Genomic DNA, 24615 nt, shown 5'->3' with positions numbered 1-24615 from the left:
GTCAATTAATAAAGATGACTTGTGTCATCAATGTCACGTCATATTGAAGCATATCCCTTTACACAAAAATGTTCATAAAAAATAATATCAATTGAGCGAATCATGCAAATACCGTTTCAAATTTTTTTTTAGAAGATGTGACTGCAGCAGTTGAGGATGAGGTAAAAATACAAGACGAGGTTGTCATAAACGAAAACAGCGCAATGGAAGAGAGTATCTATCGACGTTTCTCTTCTATGACTAAGCACATTGGAAATCTGGACAATCGGACCAATATTATAATCGAGCAAATAGCCGATGAGCTTGATAATGAATTCACGGTAAACAAAACACTTAACGATCAACTATACAAGACACATATTACATAGAAAATCTAAATAAGTATATAAATATTAGTATTTATTTGTCCACGATGACCGAGTGGTATTGTGTCAGTATATAATGTCGTGGGTCCGTGGTTGGAATCCTAGGTCTTGCAAATTCACATGTTGTTTTTCAATGATCAAGGTTGAGAAAGTGGCTAACACACATTTCTTGAAAAAAAAATCTGTTAATACAACCTCCACTCTGTGGAGATGCATACTAATGTAATGTACATTTTATAGGCCATTAGGTGGATACATTAGCAGAATAGAACAACAATGCTGAGAAGACATGAATGTGAATTTGCAATATGCACCCTTATTGCAATGTAGGTAGTTTATTTTTTAAAACCTCATTCGTCCGCATTCAACTGTTTATGAAGGAATGAAATTTATGTAAGTAGACTCAGATGTTGTCGTTTACAAGGCTCCTTTTATTCTTCATATGCTGTGTCCATTAGAACGTTAATGACTAATATCGCAATATGCATCACAAATTTTTACGATATCAAACCAACTATTATTTGCTTTTGTGAATATGTATAAAATATATCTGTAGACACAACAGTGTCTAATCATTAAGAGAAAAAATTAATTTCTTTTCAGCTACCAATGGTCTCAGACCTCTTGGAGACGCGTATGGGAGCGATGCAGACAAGAAACGATAACATCAGAGCCATCGAGAACGTCAATGAACTTTTTCTGCGAGGATTATACTCAGATGCTAGCATGACGCCGGAACCCATACCGTCCACCAGCCGGAATAACATCGAGCACCAATCGGAAAGTCAACAAGACAGCATACTTCAATTGGATATGAAGAAACCACTGATGAAAGTCGATGAGATGTTGGATATACATGTTGGAGATACAAGTGACATTGATAGCATGACGAAACACGCAACGTCATTGGGTATATCGGAAAGAGGAGACACCATTGCTCAACCACAGACGACAGATAATTCAGCATTTATTCAAGGAATACTGACAGAAGCGATGGATAAATCCGATGGAGATTCTGTGATCGTTGCCGGAGATAATGACATTGCCGATCAGGTTGACGATGTGTATTCATTAGAAATGACATTGGCCATGAAATCTTTGTGCAATAATGATTGTTAGGTTTACGCGGTGCCATACGTGTGAGGTGGATCCGAAAGCAATAACATACATATTACATATTATTATATTGCTATATGGACATATTTTTGTATCACAATTATGTTAAAAGAAAATTGCACGTTCTAATAGTAATTCTAATATGTAGTTAAATATTTGGCGAGGTTCGTTAAAAGAATGTTAATTTTTCATTCTTGGAACATTCCCAAATGATTTCTTTAAGTTTTGGACCACATTTCATACATGTTTGTTGTGTCTTTATCTTGCAAAGGTTGTGTTAATCTTTTAGGGCAGTGTTTCCTAAACTTACAACATGCTAGTACCCATTTAGAGACAGATTTTACCAGCTTACCCCACTTTTGACAATGAATTACAAGTCCTTTTTTATCCTCTGAACAACTTTTGTGTTTCCGAAGTAGAAATTTTCAGATGCGAGGGATTTTTTCCTCGTCTATCTCTCTGTAGGCAACATTACTTTTTATCCGTATATTACTTTCCGATTTTCAAAATTATAGTAAGAATCGATTTTTTTATCATTCATGAATAATAAATTCACTATGTAAATAGTATACAATTCAAAATTATAGTATAAATGTTATAAATACAGTAGAGATGGTTATAAATACATAGAAATATTTTTATGAATCAACCGATACGCCTTCCAATCGTTCACATATCACAGTTTAGGAAACACTGTTCTAGGAAGATAACATATTAAATAAAGGGTTGATAGAATGTTACTTAGTGAATTCGAGCTACTCGTAAATGCCAAGAAAAAAATATCAATAGTCATAATCGTAGGAATAGAGAAGTATTTTTAGAATAGGTACATTCTTGTTATTTATGTAATCAATTGCTACCTCCAAATTCATTAATTCTATTCATTAGTGATAATAGTTGAACGGCCGGGGATTACAGGAATACAAGTGACATACGGAGTCCAAATTTATACAAGAAACATTATTCAAACAACTACTGTAAAAGGTACACTATATATAAAATGTTATTATTTTCATAAAAATGAAATTAGTAACAGAACGAAATACAAATATTTTTTCATGGAACAGTTAATAATGGATCATTTGAGAAAAATAACTCATTTACACATATATAATAATATTATGAGTTTATTTAACTTCTTACTTAACTAGATTACCAATGCACATGGTACCTTAAAATCCCCAGCTTCTATAGTATTTTTATTGTTAGTGATGAAATTAACCATTGGATCGTGTTATGCATTAAGACCATCCTACGGTCGTGCCTCCAATGGCACATTTCTGCATATTAGACGTGAAGTGTTATGTGATTTTACATGCAAATAAATGATGTTATTTCAACGAAATCATTTTCATATATATCAAAATACTTAAATGAATATGTGAATTCTGATATTGTAAAAGTAAATAAAATATAGTTATTCAATACATTTTTTTAAAATAGAAAAACTGAAACGTTAGTTCATTTGATAGACCTATTATCAATCCTTGATAATTTAAAAGAATAACGGACAGTTTGAAAACACTTAGCTGTTTTTAATGATAATGCGTAAAACTTTTAAATGTACATATTGTTATAATACTTTTATTCAGTACACAAATAGTTCAAGAGCTATAACCTTCTTCATTTCACACGAGATCAAGTAACATATCCAAAAAAACCAATGAATACCATCCGCTGACAAAATCTTCAACCTAAATAAGAGTGAGAATTCCCCTGTGTCAAAAAGGATAAAACTTTGAAGTCAATAATCTGTGGCGTAAAAAAAACGATCCTTCACTCTTTAAAATGATAATGCTGTTCATACAAGAATGTAATTTAAAAACTACAGGAGCTACAAACTACAAAATGAAAACTACAACATATTATCACTTATATGTATTTCCATTCTAAGTAACGCAAAATGTATAAACCTACCCACATATTTACATAAGTATGTCTATGCATACGGCCCGGCCCTACATACATGATAAATAAAATTATATAGGTAGATATATATTTTCTGTATATATATCTTCTCATTGAGTGATATCTGTTATGCACTAATTATACAGGTAATGCTCCATTGTGCGACGTGAATGAATAATTACTGTTACGATAATGGTTGTAAGTGGATGTAATCACCTGGTTTTGGGAGACAGCGCTGTCCACGCTGTAGGTAGACTGCTGCGAATGGCTCCTGGGGTTTGCCACACCGATCACGTGACACACCAGGGTCGTGTAAGGGCTCTCAAAGACAAGGGACCTGAAAAGCATAGACAATTTGTATTAGAAATGCATTCAGTAACCACTGCCACTATTTTTATGTTAACCGAAGGCCTGAACAAAAACGAACCATAAGTGCGAGTGAGTAAGCATTCGGCACGCTTATATCTCCGCTCTATGCGTTAGAGTAAAATAGAATTTCTACGGCTGAATTAAATATTTTTTGTAAGCGTTCGCAGTAAAAATGGATTAGACTGATTACATTCATTTAAAAACTGCGAGCACGTGTTGATGAAATTTATTGTTTTTGTGTTAAATATAAAGTTGGCGGTAATTAGTTTTAGTTATTTTAGTAGAACATTATGGATAACTATGCTGTTTAAATTTGGTATCCGTACTGAGAAGCAATAAGATGGTATAACGTTTCATAGTTAATTTTATAATGATAAAATCGAGGTTATACTGTGCGTTATACGCAAGAAACACGACTTCATTTTGCCTAAGAATAGGCGCTCTCTATATATCATTACTCTGAGGGCTTTACGCTTGTAACAATAATGCAAAACATTTTTTACTTCAATGCAACTCAACTCTGGGAAATAAATTACAGAGCACATTTGTGTTACGTTTACTGTGTTTGAAAGTGATTACTATTTTCTCCTGTCACTACATATATAGAAACATTTTCTCCAGTGTCTTCGATGCTTGTTTTACCTTTTAACATCTGAATTGAGCTGTCCGTCACACATATACGTGATTTTGATGAATGACTTCTCGCCGGGTTGCAGGCGGATGCTGGACTTGTCAATGGAGAATGGTGTATTATCATTGCACGGCATTAGCGTGACCGCCCTGTCGCCCTTGTCGTAGTACGGGCTCATAAATATGCGGTACTTCATCGGAATCTTACCAGCATTGAACATCTCAATGTCCTCCGTAGTGCCTGAAAATCAAAAACAAAAATAATATAAAATATTGCAGCTTTTGACAGATATGGGTGATGATAAGTGTGAAGTTTACTACTATTGAATCTTCAATGCAAAATAACTAGCAACTATTTTAATTATTGGTCATAGTAGCACTTTTTTCAGTTTCACTTCCATAAATTTAGGTTCCCGTCTTCTAAAAATCATCTAATTAATTTTGCTATTAACTATGACAATTTTCTTGAAATGGTAGTTTTTAGACACTTTTTTAATTGATAGAAAATCTAGCAATTTTTTCTGGCATTTAGCTTATTTTCATACCCTACTGGAATATTTTTGTGAATGACTGATGGTAACACTACTTGGCACTGTGAAAGTATGAACCTTAGTTACTTTTTTTACAAGACTTCTTATTGGTCATTTGCTCAATTCGTACAAGGTGTTGTATCGCTATAGATATACCATCATAAATCATCAGGTGTTCAAATTTAGAACTAAGCTTATCACAGTATAAAAAGTATTGAATGATATGTCAAATGTTAGCATGTGGCGCCCTCGCTCAACTGACAACTTAAACTGGTGGATCTATAGAAGCAAACGTTACCAAATATGCTACAGTTGCCATCCATTCAGTAGGTACATTTATGTTTACTAATTAAAATACTAACCATGGTTCACAACCAAGATTTCAGATTTCTGTCTGTTCCTGATGAGCAAGCTCGAAATACCCACTCCTCCAATGACGGGCAAGGCACGAATCAAAATTTGTTTGTCGTTTATTCCAGTGGCGAGAGAAACATTCAATGTAGCGTCAATATGTTGAATACTGTCGTCACCTAAAATGAATCAACACATAATATGTAACATTATAATTATTATAATCATGATTTCAAAACACAATATGTGCATATTTTCTGTTTTAATATGAAAAGTCACATAGGGAGGCCAGAGAACTGGAGCGAACAGATTCAGTTAAGAGCTGACTCAGAGAAGGCCTAATGTCAACCAGAGACGTTCGTACAGAAAAAGTGACTTCTTCAAAAAGAGAAATATGCAAAATCAGGCAACCAATCCTTGAAAAAAAAATGTCTATTAATACAATCTCTTTTCTGTGGAGATTAAACACAGTGACACCCCGATTTTATATTTGATAAAAAACGTACACAACGAGAAAACACAAATTGGTTTGGAGCATATTATACCAATGTGTTCTTTCACCTTTTCAAGAATGTTTTTTTTCTTTTGAACCAACAATATTTTTCTTTTCCCAGACATCTTTCTATATGGGTGAAATAAAAAAAAAAACAATGAAAAACTAAATACAATTGCGTTGTGTGACGTTGCTTTTGAGCACTGCAGACATGTCTATAAATAGAAATTCACCTGGAATTAATTTCAATGATTGCCACGCATTGAATCAAATGTATTCAAACGGATTGAATTTTTAATTGTAATTGAATATTTTAGACATAAATTGCTGGAAATAGAAATTTTAAATTGGGAATTCAATGTAGGTACTAAAGTGAAACGAGACCACAGAAACAACATGTAAATAGCAGGAAAACATGAATTTTGGTCATTTTAAATGGGGGTTACACTGTATTATAATTTGTAATTTCCGTTTACTTATTATATCTAGTGTATTCTATACTTCCGATTGACTGCGAGTGAAGACAAGTTTTACGTTTGAATTTGGTACTGTAATCCTGCCCAGAAGAGTGGGGATGAGCCTTGATAGCACCCTAGTACATATTTAACATTTTAACACAAGAGATCCGAGCGGCCTGGAGAAAAGAGCGATCTTTGGTGGTGAAAGGAGAAGGTTGCGAGGACATGCACCTTCCAGATGGAGCAAGAAAGCGACTGAATAATAATGACTGAAGCAACACGATCAGCATCCTTCTAGATGGAAGGAGACTGTTGGCTATGCTTGTAATTTCAATGATCACATTCTCAGTAATGAGTAATGAGGCAAAGGATTTGAAAAGATTTAACACTTTGATTTCTGTATACCATCCATTATCCGAATTATACATTATGCAGATGATGGTTTTAATTAGTTCAGACAATATGCCTACATACAATAATTATCATTCTTCTTTAAACTGTTCATTGCATTCAAAGTATGAGCAATAACTAGCACTAGGTACCATCAAAGTTTACAATATCGTGTCACGGCCTGAATATAGTGGGCTTGAATAATTTATTAACTTACCATTGAGGCTACTCAGTTTCGGCGCCCTGAAATAGATCAACACCTTCAAGAAAGTCGACTGATCGCATGGTAAATAATGAATCGACTCCGTGTTGAATGAAAATTCATTTGATTTCATCCCACTGTATTTAGACTCGCCGACAATATCCTTGTGAACCAACTGCAAATACGACAAACGCATTTCATCCAATTCGTCCTTGGAGATCAATTCGCTGCTGATGATTGAGAATATATTCTGAATTCCACATTTTATCTGGACAGATATGGGCAAATCTTCAGGTGATTCATTCCAAATAATGACAGGCATACATGTATCACTCTCTTCGGGTATAGTAGGAAATTCCACCAAATCGATTTCCTCGCATTCTTGACTCTGTACGAGAAGTTTTGGAGACACGGTGCACACTTTGATGGGGTGCTCGACGCACGACTCAGATTTCGTCACAACGTCTTTTAAATGGATGTTCAGATTGATGATAATCTCCTTGTTCGGTAGGAGCGCCAGCATTTTGAGAATGCAAGAGTTCTGAGAGTCGGCGTTCAGAAGGATCTTAGCGACAGGCGCCTGCAGGAGTACCACATCACTCATGTCTTCCGTGTACACCTGTCCGCCTACCTTGACGCAACTGACAGTAAATTCAACAGATATCCACCGAGAACTTAGAGAAATTAGATTTATCTTCAAATCGTGTGATGAACCTGCGGAAATAAAATAGTCATCAATGCCACTAAAATCACTAATAAACTATTATAGAGCTTGTACTATATACCAGTGGCGAAGGGTGGAGCTAGGCTGTTAAGATCTGACTGACATAAATCTTGCACACTAAAGTTCGTAAGTTATTTGTTTTCATTGAACTAAAACTACAATTTACAGACGGTGTTAGTTAGTTTTTAAAAACCAATTAAACTTTACGAAACCAAGCATTAATAAATAATAGTCAAAAAATACTCATCGATCTATAAAATATCTAAAATTATGCAATTAAATCATACATAACTTTGGATATTTTTCAGATAAAATAATATTTTTTATCTATTATAGTTTGGTTTAAGGGCTTATTGAATTTAAAAAAATGAATCAACAATATGTGTAATATGTATTCTTAATCCAACTAAAATAAATAAATATGAATGAAAAAGTGTGCACAATATTGTCGTATCGCCCAAAGTATACCAAAATTATTATGGTTTGGTTTAGACAGGGTTTAATTGATTTTTAAAAACTAACCAATACCATATGTAAATTGTTGTCTTAGTTCAATAAAAACAAATAGGTGTGACTAATAAAGTTTAACGTGCACTATTTACGGTGGATCTAAACAGCCTACCCCTACACTTCGCGACTGCTATATACTAGAGGGAGTCATGTGAACTTTTAGTTTTACAGCACTTGAAGCCATTCTGTAATATGTTAAGGTGCTTTTAAACAAATCAGTTTTGCTGTCCAATCCGTCTCCGTTTCAGTTGACTGTCAGTTTCACTTACGTGTAAATACAAAACTGAAGCGCCTGATTGAAACCAAAACGGAAACCAGCCAGGATGGATTTTTCATCAGTTATCGTATCCGTTTTTAGAGTTGCCAGTTAAATTGACGTGTAAATTACTATGTTGCCGTATTTTTCATAATTTTCTAATTTTGATTGAAATATTATTATTTCTTCAAAAATAATATTCATTTTTGGTGGATAAAAAATGTGTAAATATACATACATTGCCATTTCCCAACTGAACTGTCAACTGAGACTGAACGGATAACTAAACTGATCGTCTAAATACACCGCTGTTTCAAAACAGAATGGACCAAAACGGAAACCTCGACTGAATAGACATCTAAAAGGACCTTTAATGTGGTTAATTTCCTGGGTTGAGCAGATTACCAATGAGGAAGTTTTCAGGAGGTAAGAGGGCCATGAGAACTTGTAGCTACCACCATGAGCTGAAATGCTGCATATTTCAGCCACACTTTTGGCAATGAGAAGTATGATTTAGCTTCACTTTTATAAAATATTTAGGTTTTGTATAGTATAGAAGATTTTCCGTAACGTATTCGATACAAACTATATCACTACAATATGCTTGCTAATTTCTTAGCAAAACACACTCACCGACAATGACAGTTTCGTCCTTTGATTCAACCTTAATCCAGTCACCTGAAAATCATAAATGAATGAATGTAACATCAAATTAATACTATCGATTTGATACCAGATGGAAGTCTCCCACAGCAGACCATCACCGAACCATCAACTTTCCCATACCCCACAGCCTACGTCCACTCTTCGCGGCTCGCAACCCCCGGCCGAGCGGAGCCTACCTCCACTGAAAATAACAAAATTTAAATTCGTCTGCGCTCCCGCCAAAACAGACGCGGTCTATCGATAGCGCCGCCACTACTCAATCCGTCGGTAAAACAGGGATGTTCCCGACCGACGGACGAACATGACGCCGCCTGACAGTTGGATGGCGCGAAAAGCTCTCTTTCCTCTGACGCCGAACAGCAAGCATCGCCTCGGACGCAAAGCTAAAAGCATCTCCAGCCCAGCCAAGACGGCATCGGCAAGCCGCAAGCGCTGACTCTCTTGCCTCGGACCCCAAGCATAAGCATCTTCGGCCTTCAGCCGAGAAAAGCAGCCTTCAGCAGTGAAGCCAATAGCCAGCAAAAACCGCGTATACAACCGCCAACGACAATACCCTGAACCCTGTACTTAACTGCGACAATATATTAAACACCAGCCTCAACAGCATACATGTGCGTTTCTCTCATTCCACCCCGCTTCTGGCCTGCTAGTGATACGGCCTTCACCATTCTCCTCGATGGAGAAAGGCCGGTATCAGACTGACTGTAAATACTTCCAAGGAAATTGGCTCTATATTCATAATTATTTGAAATCAGCCATTCACTTGGGCAATTATAACCAATGTAAGCAACTAATACTTTAGAGTATTTTACACTGTTAGACTATGAACATTTTACGGCTCGCCTACTCCTTGGATGAACAAAGAATATCTCTTTAAAGACATTTTTGTAAAGCTGGTGTTCAAATGTACCACAGAAACCTGGACATTAACTGAAATGAAGAGACCCTAAATGTTTATGTATAAAAGAAAAATCTTCCAACCGTATTCATGGGCCAATCAGGGACGGTGGTAGCAATTGGGGGAAAAGATAAAACACCTGGACAATTGTACAGGCGGATAGTCACAGGCTTATTCAAAAAACTATTACTTATTGTAACATTGAAGAAAATTAATAATCACCATGATATTATATTATTATTTCACCGTGTTAGATCCAAAGAGCATAATATTATGGGCCTACACAGGGTGGAGGTTGTATTAACAGATGTTTGTTTGTACAAGAAATTGATGTTAGCCACTTACTCAACCTATTAGGTCCATACTCTGGATCCAAACGCACATTGAAAAACAAGATGTGAAATTGCCAGACCCTGGATTCAAACCTAGGACCGACGACAGCCGATACAGTACTGCTAGGCCATCGTGGGTTAACAATAATTGCAGATAGACCATTTTTCTCACCACAAATAACATTTAATAATACAGATTGGAGTGTCTATGATTTAAAAACATGTTATGAAGAGTAGGATTTTCAAAAAAAAATATTAAAAAAAGATGTTCATAATATGGTTTTTTATTTATCTGCTTTTATCATCATCAAGATTATCATCCCCAACCAGTCCGGATAATCGAGGTTCTACTGTAAATGAATAACAGCTGCAGATTTTTTTTATCTATTCCTGAATAATGTGAAATAAGAAATATAAAGTAAACAAAGAAATATATTGTCTGTGGTAAATTTTCTACGTGGTAAATGGTAAATTTTCCGTAACAATGCCAGCACAGTTCAATCAATCACAGCTGGGAGACTGCACCGTATGAGTGATCATAGACCGGTGAAAATGTTAAGGCTATACCTCAGTTGAGGCATGGTCTAAAAAGATCGTGGCTAGGCGATGCGCGGATTGCGGGTGCAAGTGACGCATGCCGAACGAAATATAATCATATAAATTCAACATGCGTCCATTTAATGTTCTGTTTATTGTTCTATTAGTAACAATAATAATACATTCATTGACATGTTTTCTTTTTCAAAAAAATGGGTAACGTTTTTAGTCATCTTTACACGATTTAAGAATTAATACCTCCGTCGCCATCACGAAACAAATTGACGTGTTCCCAGCTCCACGTTCTATCTCCGAATGCCAGCGAGTCCAAAATTTCCCCGCGCCTATAGTTGAAAATTATTTGCCGTTTCACTGATGTATCATCATAATGATAATGGTAATGCAATGCCAAAATTTCAATGGGAACCATCGATAATTGTCGTTTGATTTTTGGGACACAAATTTGGAAAGCGGACACTCTAAAATCAGAAGGATTATCTTGCATATGACTATATTGAGACAAGAGTGATGAAGATTTTTACTAAATATAATAATAAATAAAATGTAATACCTCTAATGGGAACGTTGAGAGAGCATTCGGTGGCATCAGAACGATTCATCTGGTTCTGTTCCCATTTAGGTGAAGTTCGCATCCTGGGAGATTTTTCCGCTTGCTCCAATTTAAATGGTGTCTGGCCCGGATTGCATTCTTTGCCTGAAACAATTTAACGACATGCATCATTTTTGAACATTCAATCATCTTCTTCCTAACGTGCTGTAAATTCTGATCTTTGCTCTATCATCCGCACCAGGAACAGTTCAGTGGAGCTGCACTCGTACGAATCACGGCGATTCTTAAGCCACGAAATGCGGCATCATCCTCTGCAGCGTTAATCATACATATAATTTTTTTCATTTGATTTACAATTCAGTGTGGAACTGAGTCGCCGCCTGATTAATTTATTATATGGGAAATGGTGACTATCAGCTCTATCCTCTAGATCCGAACACACATTGAAAAAATAGATAGAGAATTTGACAGAGATGGGATTTGAATCTGGTATCAACAGCTTCAAATGTGGATATTCTGCAATAGTGGAACGATTTAATTTTGAACATGCGCAGATGATTTCTTATAGTGCGCATGAATTATGCAGGGTGAATGTTATCATTGTTACGGTTGCTATTCCTGACTGCACTTACATCTAGCCTAGTGTATCGCTTTCTCTTGATCAGTACCACTCTGACTGTATCTTATTTTCTGTCAAAACTGTCGAATTTCACACTAATATGGTATGTTTAGTGTTATCCACTGTGGTCCCAAAAATTAAACTAAAGTTCGGCACAACAGGGTGGATTTCATTATTTTTGTGAATTTTCTAGTGTTTCTAGAACAAAAATGACTAAAATTACAAATAATGGTAACCAAATTACAGACATTAATAATATATTCATAACAATAAATGGTTACATACATGACCATGACTCACACATTTATGTATTCAAAATTAAAAGGTACCTAACATAAAAAAACATTGGTTATAAAATATAGTATGACTCACTTAAATCATTCAGTTTAGCCTGTGACGGCGAAAGCCAACCATTTCCATCTACCCTACTACTGCTGACACTCAAGTGTTGGTACTGATCCAACAGACTCTTGGAAAACTTCTTCTTGACAGGAGTTATGTCCTCCTTACTAGCATCCTGGCAGGAGGACGGAGACATCAAGCCGTACAGCTCTCGGCTCGTTTCCGACGGCGACAGCAACCCTTGAGACAGCTTGCCCACCGTGGACAATATCCTTGGACTGCCTGCATAGCTCGAAACGTTTTCCACATTCTCCTTATTTCTTTCGGTGACACTCTCTTTGATGGCATCCAACGTGTTTGAGCCACGAATATGTACGACAGTGTTCGTACTTTTTAACGTACTCTCCGTGAATTCGCTGCTACCGGAATTGGACTTTCCACAAGTCTTCATAGTCGATACGAGCGCGGTACTATTTTCGTCGTGGACAGATGACATGGTCAATTGGGAAGACGAAACCGCCGATCTCTTTGAACCGGTCGACTTATTATCCTTGCTTGATACGTTTGATAATTGTCGCGGACTCGACTGCGACTTACTTCTACCGGGGGATTTAAAAATCGGCTTGTTGGGTGATTTATCTCTTTTGGAAAATTCTTCTCCGTGCTTGGTGCTATGGAAAATGTTGGACGCGTGGCCGAATGAACTCTTATCAGGCAGCATCGGACTTTGTACCGTTGGAATGTTGAGAATTCTGGCGATATTTTTATTTTGATCGTTTTGAAAATCGACATCGGTGGGCATCACTTTCATTTGAGGTGGATCTTTCTTTTTCTTGCTTAGGCCTAGCATACGATCGAGAAGGATTGACGTACTTTCATTTTCACCGGTGCCTAGAAAACATAATAAGATATTTAAAATCCGTCAGAATAAATCATCAACCAACAAGGGAGATGAATTTTCACATTTGGCACGGTATCTACTGAAGGAATGAAACATTGTTGAGTTGGGAACTGCACAGATAGTTGACACTAAGGCATCTGGTGTTTTCATACAAATTTTCAGATTAAAAAATAATAATTACAAGATAAAAATAACTTTTTATATATACCTAGCGTTTTTTTAATTTTTTGTTGAATCATATAAACTTGACTTGACTAGCTTAAACGATCAAAAAAATTTGTACTTGATAGAAATATTACTGAAATGTCATTTTGATTTCCATAGTAACGCACGTATATATTAATAATTTAGTTGCTAGGACCATCCGCTTAGCAACCAATAATGGTGTCGAAATAACTTTTCATACAAAACAGAATTAACTGAAAATGAATTCAATTCTACTTGAAGATGGCTAAAAGTATTAAAAAATGAATTGCCATTGTGTTCTAATATATTCTAAAAGTTTCAAATGGCTAGCTAGTCGGAAAGTTAGTTAAAAATCGATTGCAAGATTTGTACCGGACAAAGAACCACCGGACAAATAAGAATACGAGCTAAGAAAAACATAAATAAAAATATAAATAATAACAGATCAAAATAACACACATAATCAGGTTTGCCTATAGATTTCGAAAATATGAAATCTTTTTATTCATTCGACATAATTGTTTCAAGTGTTGGGAAGTCAGAGTGATAATATAAAGAGAGTGGCTATTGTTTGGCAACATGAAGCCGTGTTTCTTGCGTATAATGCACAGTAGAACCTCAATTTTATTATTATTAACTTAACTATGAAACGTTATACCATCTTGTTGCTTCTCAGTACGGCTACCAAATTTAAACACAACATAGTTAATCATATTTTCGACTAAATTAACTAAAAATAATTACCACTAACTTTATATTTAACACAAAAACAATAAATTTCAATAACACATGCTCGCAGTTTTTAAATGAATGTAGTTATTTAAATCAATATTTACCGGTGACATTTACAAAAAATATTTGGTACTGTTCGGTTATACCGGAGGCAGCGGAAAACGCATTTTGAAAATAGTCGATAAACTGGATTATTTGTTAGTTTGGGTTAGTTTAGGTTCGGTTAGGTTGGGTTAGGTTAGGTTCGGTTAGGTTGGGTTAGGTTAGGTTAGGTTAGGTTAGGTTTGGTTAGGTTAACCTAACAAATAATCCAGTTTATCGGCTATTTTCAAAATGCGTTTTCCGCTGCCTCCGGTATAACCGAACAGTACCAAATATTTAATTCAGCCATAGAAATTCTATCTTACACTAACGCATATTTCAGAGATATAAGCGTGCCGAATGCTTTCTCACTAGCACTTATGGTTCGTTTTTGATCGGGCCTTAGTTGGGAAGCATATAGTTTTCTAAAAAGAAACATTTGGTTAAACCAATGTCATTAATATGGACGAAGCATCTGGAAAAAAAATGACACTCACTTTTTTATCGGTTCTGCCGAATAGCATAATCTGTTCTAACGCCATTATAATAAAGGTGATATTGCTATAAATTCCCGATGCTTTTTGGCGGGTCTGCCGAATGGTTCGGTTCGAACGGGTTCGCTCAAATTATCATTGACACTAGAAACACTGTTCTAACGCCATTACAATAAAGGTCATATTGCTATAAATTCACGATGCGTGATATCGCATAATGGAAATTGCGTGACGTCTACCTATACATGTGCGAATGATGCTATGCGCGAATTTACTTGCTAGCTACTGTATTGAGTGCGTTGTCCATTAATAATGTCATTGGGTTAAACAATGGTTTTAAAAATAAGCATGTAAGAAGAAATGAATCATTCACATTCGAAATTCCCCTTTTCAATGTTTGATATACTTAAACACTTTTACTCATGTGACTGTTATCAAAATAAACTTTACTTACGATTTTAAAATGTGTTTTATGTGGGTATTATTTAATTTATGTAAAAAGTATTTTCTAAATGTTGGAATATTTTTCGTGTTTGTGAATTTCGACAAAATGTAAAGTGCAATTCAAAAATGTCGCATTCCAGGGATCCTTTAACAGCAATAAATATATATAAATCTATATAGCCTATAAATCAAAATTAAGAGAAGAATTGTGCTAACAATATCACTTCAGTCTAGGCTTTGAACCTATACTTGAAATCCATCTTGTACAAAATATTAATTAGATCAGTTTTCATGTGTGGCTTGGAAACCTGACGCATGACTAAAAACATGGAGAGTGCGGGGTTCATTTGAGCAGAGACATCAATGATACGCATTTATGGTGGAGATGAAAATAATAACAAAGTAATTGCCCAGGTATTAGTAAAATCCATCCAGTCTTCTAGATACAACAATAATATATTAGATTTATGGACTAACCCCTCGAGTTACTCTAAATATCAAGCATAAAGTAAAATGTTCAGTGACATACCCATAATGTTCCTGATCTGCGTGATACTCAACGCGGTGCTTATGCCAGAATCATCAACACTTATCGTATTCGTGATATCTTTACAAATATTTTGAGTGTTGTTTCTATTAAGCTTAGAGGCTTCCTCAAACCGCGAGTCCTGGTTCTCGGTGAGGCCGCCATGATATTCAGACATGTCAGAGTCATCACTGATGGTGAGGAAAGCGAGACCGGCCACAGAATTCTTAATACCAGCCGACTTTCTGAACGTTTGGCCCAGAGCGTGCTTGGTGACCGTTGTGTTGTTGATTTTTGTCGGCGGACTGATGTCTGTCTCTGAAAATAAAAATAATGAAAGATATGTTTATATGGAACTAGTGAAACAACTAAACATTGAAATTGCACACTTATTTCCGACTGCTCTTACATGAAGCCTATTGCATTATTTTCTCTTCTCGCTCAACGTCGCTCTAATTATGTCATATTTTCTGTCAAAACTATCGAACTTCACACTTATGTGGTATGTTTACAACATTGTTTTAAAAACTAAGGCTAACAAACATTCCTCATAAAAAAAGTCTGTTTAATATGCAACTTCCACTCTGTATAGGCCCATAATATGCTTTACTTTTTATTTACAACTTATCAGGTCCATACTCTACATCCAAGCACACATTGAAAAAAAAACCAAGTGAGTTTAACAGGAGCCTGCTACACACGGCTTCAGAAGCGGACACTCTATCACAGGGATGGCAAACCATTTTACGTACGCGTGCCAAAATTTCCTAACTGTCTGACGTGCCGAGCAGTTTTTCATAGGGAAAAAATGAAAAAATATATTTTTAAGAATTCTGTTAAAAAAGTTAGAAAACTACAATTTGAGTTCTTGAGATTCTATCTTTCGCTGTGTTTCGAGCCTTTTTATATCTTTTATTCTTTGAATAGTTTTTTCCATGTTCAAAAAGATCGTGGAAGCATTTTAACCACGCTTCCTTCATATATTCCTCTTTTTTTCTTCCATTTTTAGCGATAATGTTTGAGGCAAAATAGCAATCAGCTGTTTGTATTTGAACGACATAAATATCATCAGGTTTGTTGCATCTAGCATTGTAAATCGATCAAAATCAGAGGTTCACGAGACGGCTTCTCCCGCCGCCTGATGAAGTCAGTGCGATAGTATTATGTGTGGCGCATAAAGCCTAAGTGCTGACCTATAAAATTATATATTTACATTGATTTTACAAACATAATCTTTATTCTTGAAATTTGTAGTTTTTGCATGCTATTATACAATGCGATCTGTCATTTACGCATTTCGTTGTTTCCGTTTGCGCATCGATAGGTAAATATTATTCGTAAAAATAATATTAAAAACCAAAGAAAATACGCATGGTTATGTCATGATTATTTTTTTATTTATTTGTAAAACTCTTGTATTTTTTTAATAGGTCATTTTTTTTTCTTCAAAATAAAACATTCGCATGACATGCAAAATCGTCTCGCGTGCACTAGTGGTACGCGTGCCATAGGTTCGCCATCCCTGCTCTATCACTTATCCACCGGAGGCGCTACTGTCTAATTGTTTATATAAATAATTGTAAAAATATTTATTTAAGAAAACAAAACATTGTGGACATAGCAAATCTAAATTCAAGACGTACATAACATGAGATTTACATTATAACAAATATTACCCTCACAAGAGAGAAGAAGAGAATATTATGTAAAATAAGAAGAACTATGTAAAATAAGAAAAAGAACTTTTTATATACCACATTTTTAAATTTTCTGTTGAAACATATAAACTTGACAGTTCTATGTATTTAATAAATACTTTTTTTGTACTTGATAGAGATACTGAATAAATTTTAATATAGAATACTGAAATGTCATTTTGACATTTCATATTGATTTCCATAGTAACACACGTATATATTAATAATTTAGTTGCTAGGACTGGACACACAAGAAAAAATGTGTACTGGACAAACAAGAATACGAGCTAATAAAAACATGGTAAAATAAAATTTCGAATACAAAATACATAGCACGACACCGAAAATATCTACATCTTTGTGGAGCGGATTGACTAGTCTTGCACCCCTGGCTAATTTTGCCTGATAGGCTTGACACGAGGAAACGGTTCCTATCCTGAATATATCATGGCTGCGACCACATAGGTAAATTCAAATTCATTAGAACACCATGATTGGAAACCATCCCTCGCGATAACAGGCAAAAATGCTTCAAAAGCAGAAGAGACCTACGAGATTCAAGAGAGTGAAAAGTGAGCATGCCTTATAGAAAGGCAGTCGGAAAATAATCATTTGACGAATTATCAAAAGTAAAATACAGTATAACCTCGTTTTTACGTGCCCGGTATTCACGTTTTCCCGGCAATTGCGTGTAATTTTTTCGGTCCCGATGTATTTCAGTACATTTAATACCCGCATTTACGTTTTTCTTTCCCGCATTTTACGTCGTAAATATTCAAAATATGCGAGTTACGCGCGCTTCTGAAGAACTGTCTGATGAAGACGAGGTTGATATTCCAACAAAAGAAGAAGCAATGAGGTTCACCGAGGGTTTAAAAAGCTACTTTACAAGCTTTGCTGATATTCAAGATGACACTTTCAAATGTTTATATAGTAGAAAGAGAATGACATAACAAAAAAACAAAAATGCAACAAACTAATATACATATGTACATGATTTTTTCAATAAAAATTTAAATTGAATGTTGTTTTTTAATAAAACGTTATTTTTTTAGAAACATAAAATTTTAATGTTCTTTTTTTCAATACCCCCCTTTTACATTTTCCCTTCAATTAGGTTTTTTTTTCCAGTTCCTTAAAAAACGTAAAATAGGGGTTATACTGTAGTTATATGTGTCGCTGAGTTTCAAAATCCGCTTTAACACTTTTTCATTATGTTGAGAAAATCAACAAAAAATTTTTGAATAAAAAAGGTTTTTGAATGTTTCAGTAGTGTTATAGCTGGATTTGATGGGTCTAGGACGATTTGGCACCGCGAACTGGCCTCCGCCGATTGGCCTCCGGTAATTGGCCGCCGGTACAATCGGACGCTGGCCCAATTGGACGCCGACCCAATTCGACGCCGACCCAACTGGCCTCCGGGAGATTGGACGCCGCACAGTTGAATTAAATGCGCAAAGGAATAGACGTACGTTACGATTTGTTGGAGTAAATAAGCAAGTCAGTTTAATATGCTTCTATCTTCTCAGTAGTCGTACCTTATACATTTCGCGCTTGACACATTTTTAATATAGATTGAGAAAAATTATTATGCCTTATGATGTTTATTAAAAGAAAATAATTCTTCCCTCGCTAAAACTTAAAGATGTGCATAATCAATTAATTTATTGTCTATACATGGGTACTTATTTATATTTACAACAAATATTAAAAATAATGTTAGATGTTAGAATGAAAATTACATTATATTTCAGCGTTTTATCGACTTAATATTATAATAAAGCTTAAACATGTATATTATTATGCATAAATGCGTATTTTAAGATAGTATGAAATTACAAACAAAATATTAAGTAAGTTATCTGCTAAGTATAAATGTTTTAGTAGTTTGATTGATAAACTACTTAGGTACTGGGTGCCGGACGAAATCTCGAAGGCCGAAATCCCGAAAGCCTAAATCCCGAAAGCCGAAATCCCGAATATCGAAATCCCGAACGCTGAAATCCCAAAAAATAAAAAAAATACAAACATCAATAATTGCGCAATTTTTGCAAGAGACACAAAAACCCATTTTTTGTGGAAATATAAAAAAAATGTAAAATACAAACATCAATAATTGCGCAATTTTTGTAAGATGCACAAAATCCATTCGTTCTACAAAATGGTCTCTCCTGAAAAAAATTGCGCAATCAAAAAAACCCATTTTCCAAAAAAATGGGATTTGTCTCTCTTACAAAAATTGCGCTCACGATTGCGCAATTATTGATGTTTGTATTTTACATTTTTTATATTTCCACAAAAAATGGGTTTTTGTCTCTCTTGCAAAAATTGCGCAATTATTGATGTTTGTATTTTTTCATTTTTCGGGATTTCAGCATTCGGGATTTCATCCGGCATCTAGTACCTAAGTAGTTTATCAATCAAACTACTGAAACATTTATACTTAGCAGATAACTTACTTAATATTTTGTTTGTAATTTTATTCTATCTTAAAATACGCATTTATGCATAATAATATACATATTTAAGCTTTATTATAATATTAAGTCGATAAAACGCTGAAATATAATGTAATTAATTTTCATTCTAACATCTAACATTATTTTAAATATTTGTTGTAAATATAAATAAGTACCCATGTATAGACAATAAATTAATTGATTATGCACATCTTTAAGTTTTAGCGAGGGAAGAATTATTTTCTTTTAATAAACATCATCAGGCATAATAATTTTTCTCAATCTATATTAAAAATGTGTCAAGCGCAAAATGTATAAGGTACACCTACTGAGAAGATAGAAGCATATTAAACTGACTTGCTTATTTACTCCAACAAATCGTAACGTACGTCTATTCCTTTGCGCATTTAATTCAACTGTGCGGCGTCCAATCTCCCGGAGGCCAGTTGGGTCGGCGTCGAATTGGGTCGGCGTCCAATTGGGCCGGCGTCCGATTGTACCGGCGGCCAATTACCGGAAGCCAATCGGCGGAGGCCAGTTCGCGGTGCCAAATCGTCCCATTCCCGGATTTGATAGACACATTGATTTTGTTTCATAAATGACAGTTAATCGTAACGGCTTTCGAAAGCGGCGATAAAATTTTCATGTAGAGATTTTAATAACGAATCCAACGATATATATATCTTAATTATTTCAAAAAAGTGTTATAGCGGGTTTTGAAACATATCGCGAGTCGAGAACTACAAGGTTCTAAGTGTTTGTCCTTGGAGAAACAAAAGTAACAATGAGGCAGCTTAGAATACTACTTCATTGTTGGGTTTGTTTTTTCAAGGACGAACACTTAGAACCTTGTAGTATTCGGCTCGCGATATGTCTTAAAATACAGACATCGAAGAAATTTTTTCTGGACGCGTTCTAAAATAAGCTTATAGGACTCATAAGGACACCAGATAATCGACCCATATTCAAGAATGCTACGCACTAAGACATTTAGATTCTTGAATGGTTAAAAATGAAAATATATATGAGGTGTTGAATAACAAAAACTGATCTAAAACAAATATGTCCATATTATATGTGCAATTTCACACAATATGTGATATCTTCTAAAACGTCTCAAAAGCACTCATCTGTAAATTATAGACTTTATTCAATTTAAACAAATACGTATGACTGACGAAGTTTATTGTGGACTATTTATATCGGATCTTAACAGCCTACCTTCACCCTTCGCTACTGGTTGATAGTACGAATGAAAAAGTGTGCACTATTTTGTCGAATCGCCCATAACATACCAAAACTATTATGGTTCAATTTTGGCTAGATTTAATTGATTTTGAAAAATCAAGCAACACCATCTGTAAATTATTGTAGTCTTAAGTTCAATAAAAACAAATACGAATGACTGACAATGTTTAACCCATCGCGCCCTATCGGCGCCAACGGTGTTACAGGATGCAGGATATGATGAAAATTGAAATGATGAAGATGCAGGAATTGAAATTACTTAATAATATAATTAAGTAGCTATCATTTTATGTTAGTTATATACAGTCCAATACATTTTTTTAGAAATATTTGATTTATAAAATCTATTTTTATTTAAATTTGTCAAAATAATGATCAGTTCCCTAGGTATGAGGTGTTTGAGACAGTAAAAAACATAAAATGGCCATCCATTTTCTAAATATCTTGAAGAGTATTATATTTAGCTCCAGTTTTAGTATATCTTCCTTTTATTATTTACTTCTGTCATGGACTTTTTGTCTATGTCATTTTGTATAAAAAAAGGCTAAAAAAACCCAAAAAACTATATTTGACTATGTTTTTTTCATTCCACTTATACACAAAGTTTACTTAAAATGTAAATACTCAATAGAAAAATTCAAAACCTATAAATATTTAAAAGATTTATTTGAATTGAATGAATAAGACATGAGTTATATCAATTTTAGTAATCAGTGTGACTTTTTAAGCGATCCTGAAAAATTAATTCTGTTTGGAATGGGTCAATGTTCACTAGTTATGTCGGATCCTAGTAGCCTACCTCCACCCTTCGCCACTAATGTATGTATGTTTTTTATTTTATTTTAATTATACGCCTGCCCCACAAGAATTGACAGAACAGAATTAATATGACAAATTTAATACTGTTTTATTTACCTGGATCAAAGAGTGGCGGGTGCGGTCCCGTTTTTTGTGGACTGCGAGCATTCATAATGTCTACAATATCTTCGCTTCTCCCGCCAAAATAATTTCCTACTGACATCTTACTCACGTTCGCGGCGGCATTTGTAGCGTCAGACCTGAAATTGAAGAGAATAACAGATAAATACTAGCACCGATATCTATTTAAATAAGGTATTGATTTAACTATAAACACGCGATTACATTATGATCACGTCACGTGTTGGCACGGCGCAACAAATTTAGTCATTCCGCAGAATATTTTGAACGATCTGATGTTGTTACAATTGCATAAGGCAGCAAAAAATTGTTATTTATTATCCGATGATTCCCCCTGTGACCAGTGGGTCTCCAGAATAGCAATTTCTGGTAGAAACGTCTAACTAAATGTTTATTGATTTATTTATTCTATTTCTCAAATTCATATCACGGATGTTACCAGAATCGTACATATTATGTGGAATTTTAAATTTATGTTAAACTATTTACAAATCTAAACGATTTTCATTTATAAGATTTCGTAGAATCAATATTGTGTTTAGAGTTTACATTTATTATATGAGATTGCTGTTTTCGAGAGTAAAGACTTAATGAATGGGTTAGTGAGATTAAAAATAGTAAAGTAAATCATGGTTTATGGCCTTTCCGTATGAGATCATGGTGGAATCACTTTGTTGAAAGTGCGAAGCATTGTTTTTTTCCAATCTTCCTCATTTTTATTAACTTATGTGAAAAAATAAAATGAATTGGCAACACATGGGTAATAAATCAAACTTCACTCAAACTCAGTTTATTTCTAATGTAGTTATATGTTATTAAAAGTATTTTTTCTGTTATATTTTCGTTTTTATTTTATTTTCCATAAAAATTAATAAAAATAATTAATCCCGAAAGTTTCAGAATTATGTTTACCAATCCTGGGATTCATAGGTATTGAAAATAGTTTGGGATCCCGGGATTCAGGATCCCCTAGCTACAGGATGGGGGGGGCATCAGTCTGATAACATTTTAAATACAAAGAAAAACGACTTATTTTTTCAAGTAGTTTCAACTTACTGTGACAGCATGTAACGTGATGATAATGTATTTGAAGCATAGCAAGTATCGATGCTTTTTCTTACGATATGACGACCCTAGCCTAGACCCACATACATACTGTTGTAGTACCAAAAAGAATAAAATTAATTACCTGACACTAACGCCACAGTTTATCCCTGACATGGCAAATATTTCTCCAGTTGTTTTGTCTATTGATGTCTCATTTATATTCAGCTGAGGGTAAATTGGAAGATCTCCGTATTCTTTCATCCATAACTGTTCCTCTTTCGACATGTTTATCTAAAACGAATACAAAACACTGTCATATACATATACTGGCAATACTCAAATCGCGACACTAGCGCCAAGACCATCCCGCAATTTAGAGTTGTTGGTCTCTACTCCACTGCGGGGAAAAATTAATACATATAGAGTACATAGCGTGAACTCAGAAACTTGGACCGAGTGGAATTCAAATACACGTCCATTACTTACCGAGCAAATCCTCCAACGATTAGCTACTGATACAAATGTCCTTCTCGCCGAAATTACATTATACCAGTGGTTCCCAAAGTTGACTGGGATCCGACCCATCTAACAAAAATTTCCAATCTTGGGACCCACCTCTTAGCTGTCTTAGAAGAGGGCATAAATATTGGTAATGCTCAGATTCCCTAGTGGCGAGTCGTGGAACTACTTAATGCTGTCTTATTTGTTCTAATTGAAATTAAAAAAATATTTTTTATAAGTGTTACCAATATGAATGAAAGACTGTTGAAATAATAAACACAGCTTAAATAAAAAAAAAAGTATTACTTAAATACCTACACCTGCAAGGTTTTTTTACAAAGTTATTTCAATGGGAAGGATGTATTTGTTTCTTATTTTTCTTCATTACAGTTTTAGCATCAACTTCAACTTTAGTTACTTTTAATCCTAGTTTTAGATATGCAGGGTCATATTTTCTCACAACTTTCCGTCGCTCGGTTTCATGCGAACTCGTTGAGGGAGTTCGGAAGTCAGACTCCTTGCCACTTTTGTCACATAAAAGATCTTCTATATTTTCATCACTTTGTTCACAATTCAACCACTTTTCCATTTTTGTATATATTGTATATTTGTATTGTATATTTTTGTATTTTGTTTTGTATATTTGTTATTATTTTATCACAATATTTTCCGTTACTTAAGTTTATTTGAATTTTTAGGAATTATAAATAGCTGAATGAAATATCAAATTTATCACTTCCTATTTTTTTAATTCATGTATACAGTGGCGAAGGCCCACTCAATATTCGCTCGCGACCCACTGGTGGGTCGCGACCCATAGTTTGGGAAGCCATGCATTATACATTTTGTCTTGATTTATCTGTCTGTAACTCAATAAACCACAGCACGCTCTCTTTGAACACATTGAGTGCACCAACAAGAATGTTGACAGATGGGCACTACCACCTGGTAATTTATTCTATTATAGTTCCTAATAACAAAATATGTTTTAAAATCCGGTCAACACAATATGGCAATAATCCAAGAATTAATTTAAATTTTAACTGAAAATATTTGAGAATGTAACATTCTTCATTGAAAATATACAACTTAA

The 24615-nt window shown here is 34.7% G+C and overlaps 1 protein-coding gene across 1 annotated transcript in view; it reads right to left on the bottom strand.

Moving 5' to 3' along the window:
- The window catches only part of spd-2 (centrosome assembly protein spindle defective 2), a 57163-nt gene that overhangs the window by 23341 nt on the left and 9207 nt on the right, over positions 1–24615 (bottom strand). The window contains exons 6-15 of the mRNA XM_085949455.1: positions 23164–23312; positions 21951–22093; positions 15635–15949; positions 12298–13158; positions 11307–11450; positions 8936–8980; positions 6828–7526; positions 5281–5448; positions 4401–4629; positions 3606–3726 (exon numbers count right to left, since the gene is read on the bottom strand). Of these exons, the coding sequence (XP_085805581.1) occupies positions 3606–3726; positions 4401–4629; positions 5281–5448; positions 6828–7526; positions 8936–8980; positions 11307–11450; positions 12298–13158; positions 15635–15949; positions 21951–22093; positions 23164–23312 (2874 nt within the window). The remainder of the gene's footprint in view (positions 1–3605; positions 3727–4400; positions 4630–5280; positions 5449–6827; positions 7527–8935; positions 8981–11306; positions 11451–12297; positions 13159–15634; positions 15950–21950; positions 22094–23163; positions 23313–24615) is intronic.

Source organism: Rhyacophila brunnea, unplaced genomic scaffold (genome assembly GCF_057557595.1).
Source record: "Rhyacophila brunnea isolate RB1 unplaced genomic scaffold, BYU_Rbru_1.0 scaffold_22, whole genome shotgun sequence".
In the NCBI taxonomy this organism is placed as follows: domain Eukaryota; kingdom Metazoa; phylum Arthropoda; class Insecta; order Trichoptera; family Rhyacophilidae; genus Rhyacophila; species Rhyacophila brunnea.
Note: the sequence above shows the minus strand (reverse complement) of the source record. Positions and strands in the feature narration are given on the sequence as shown.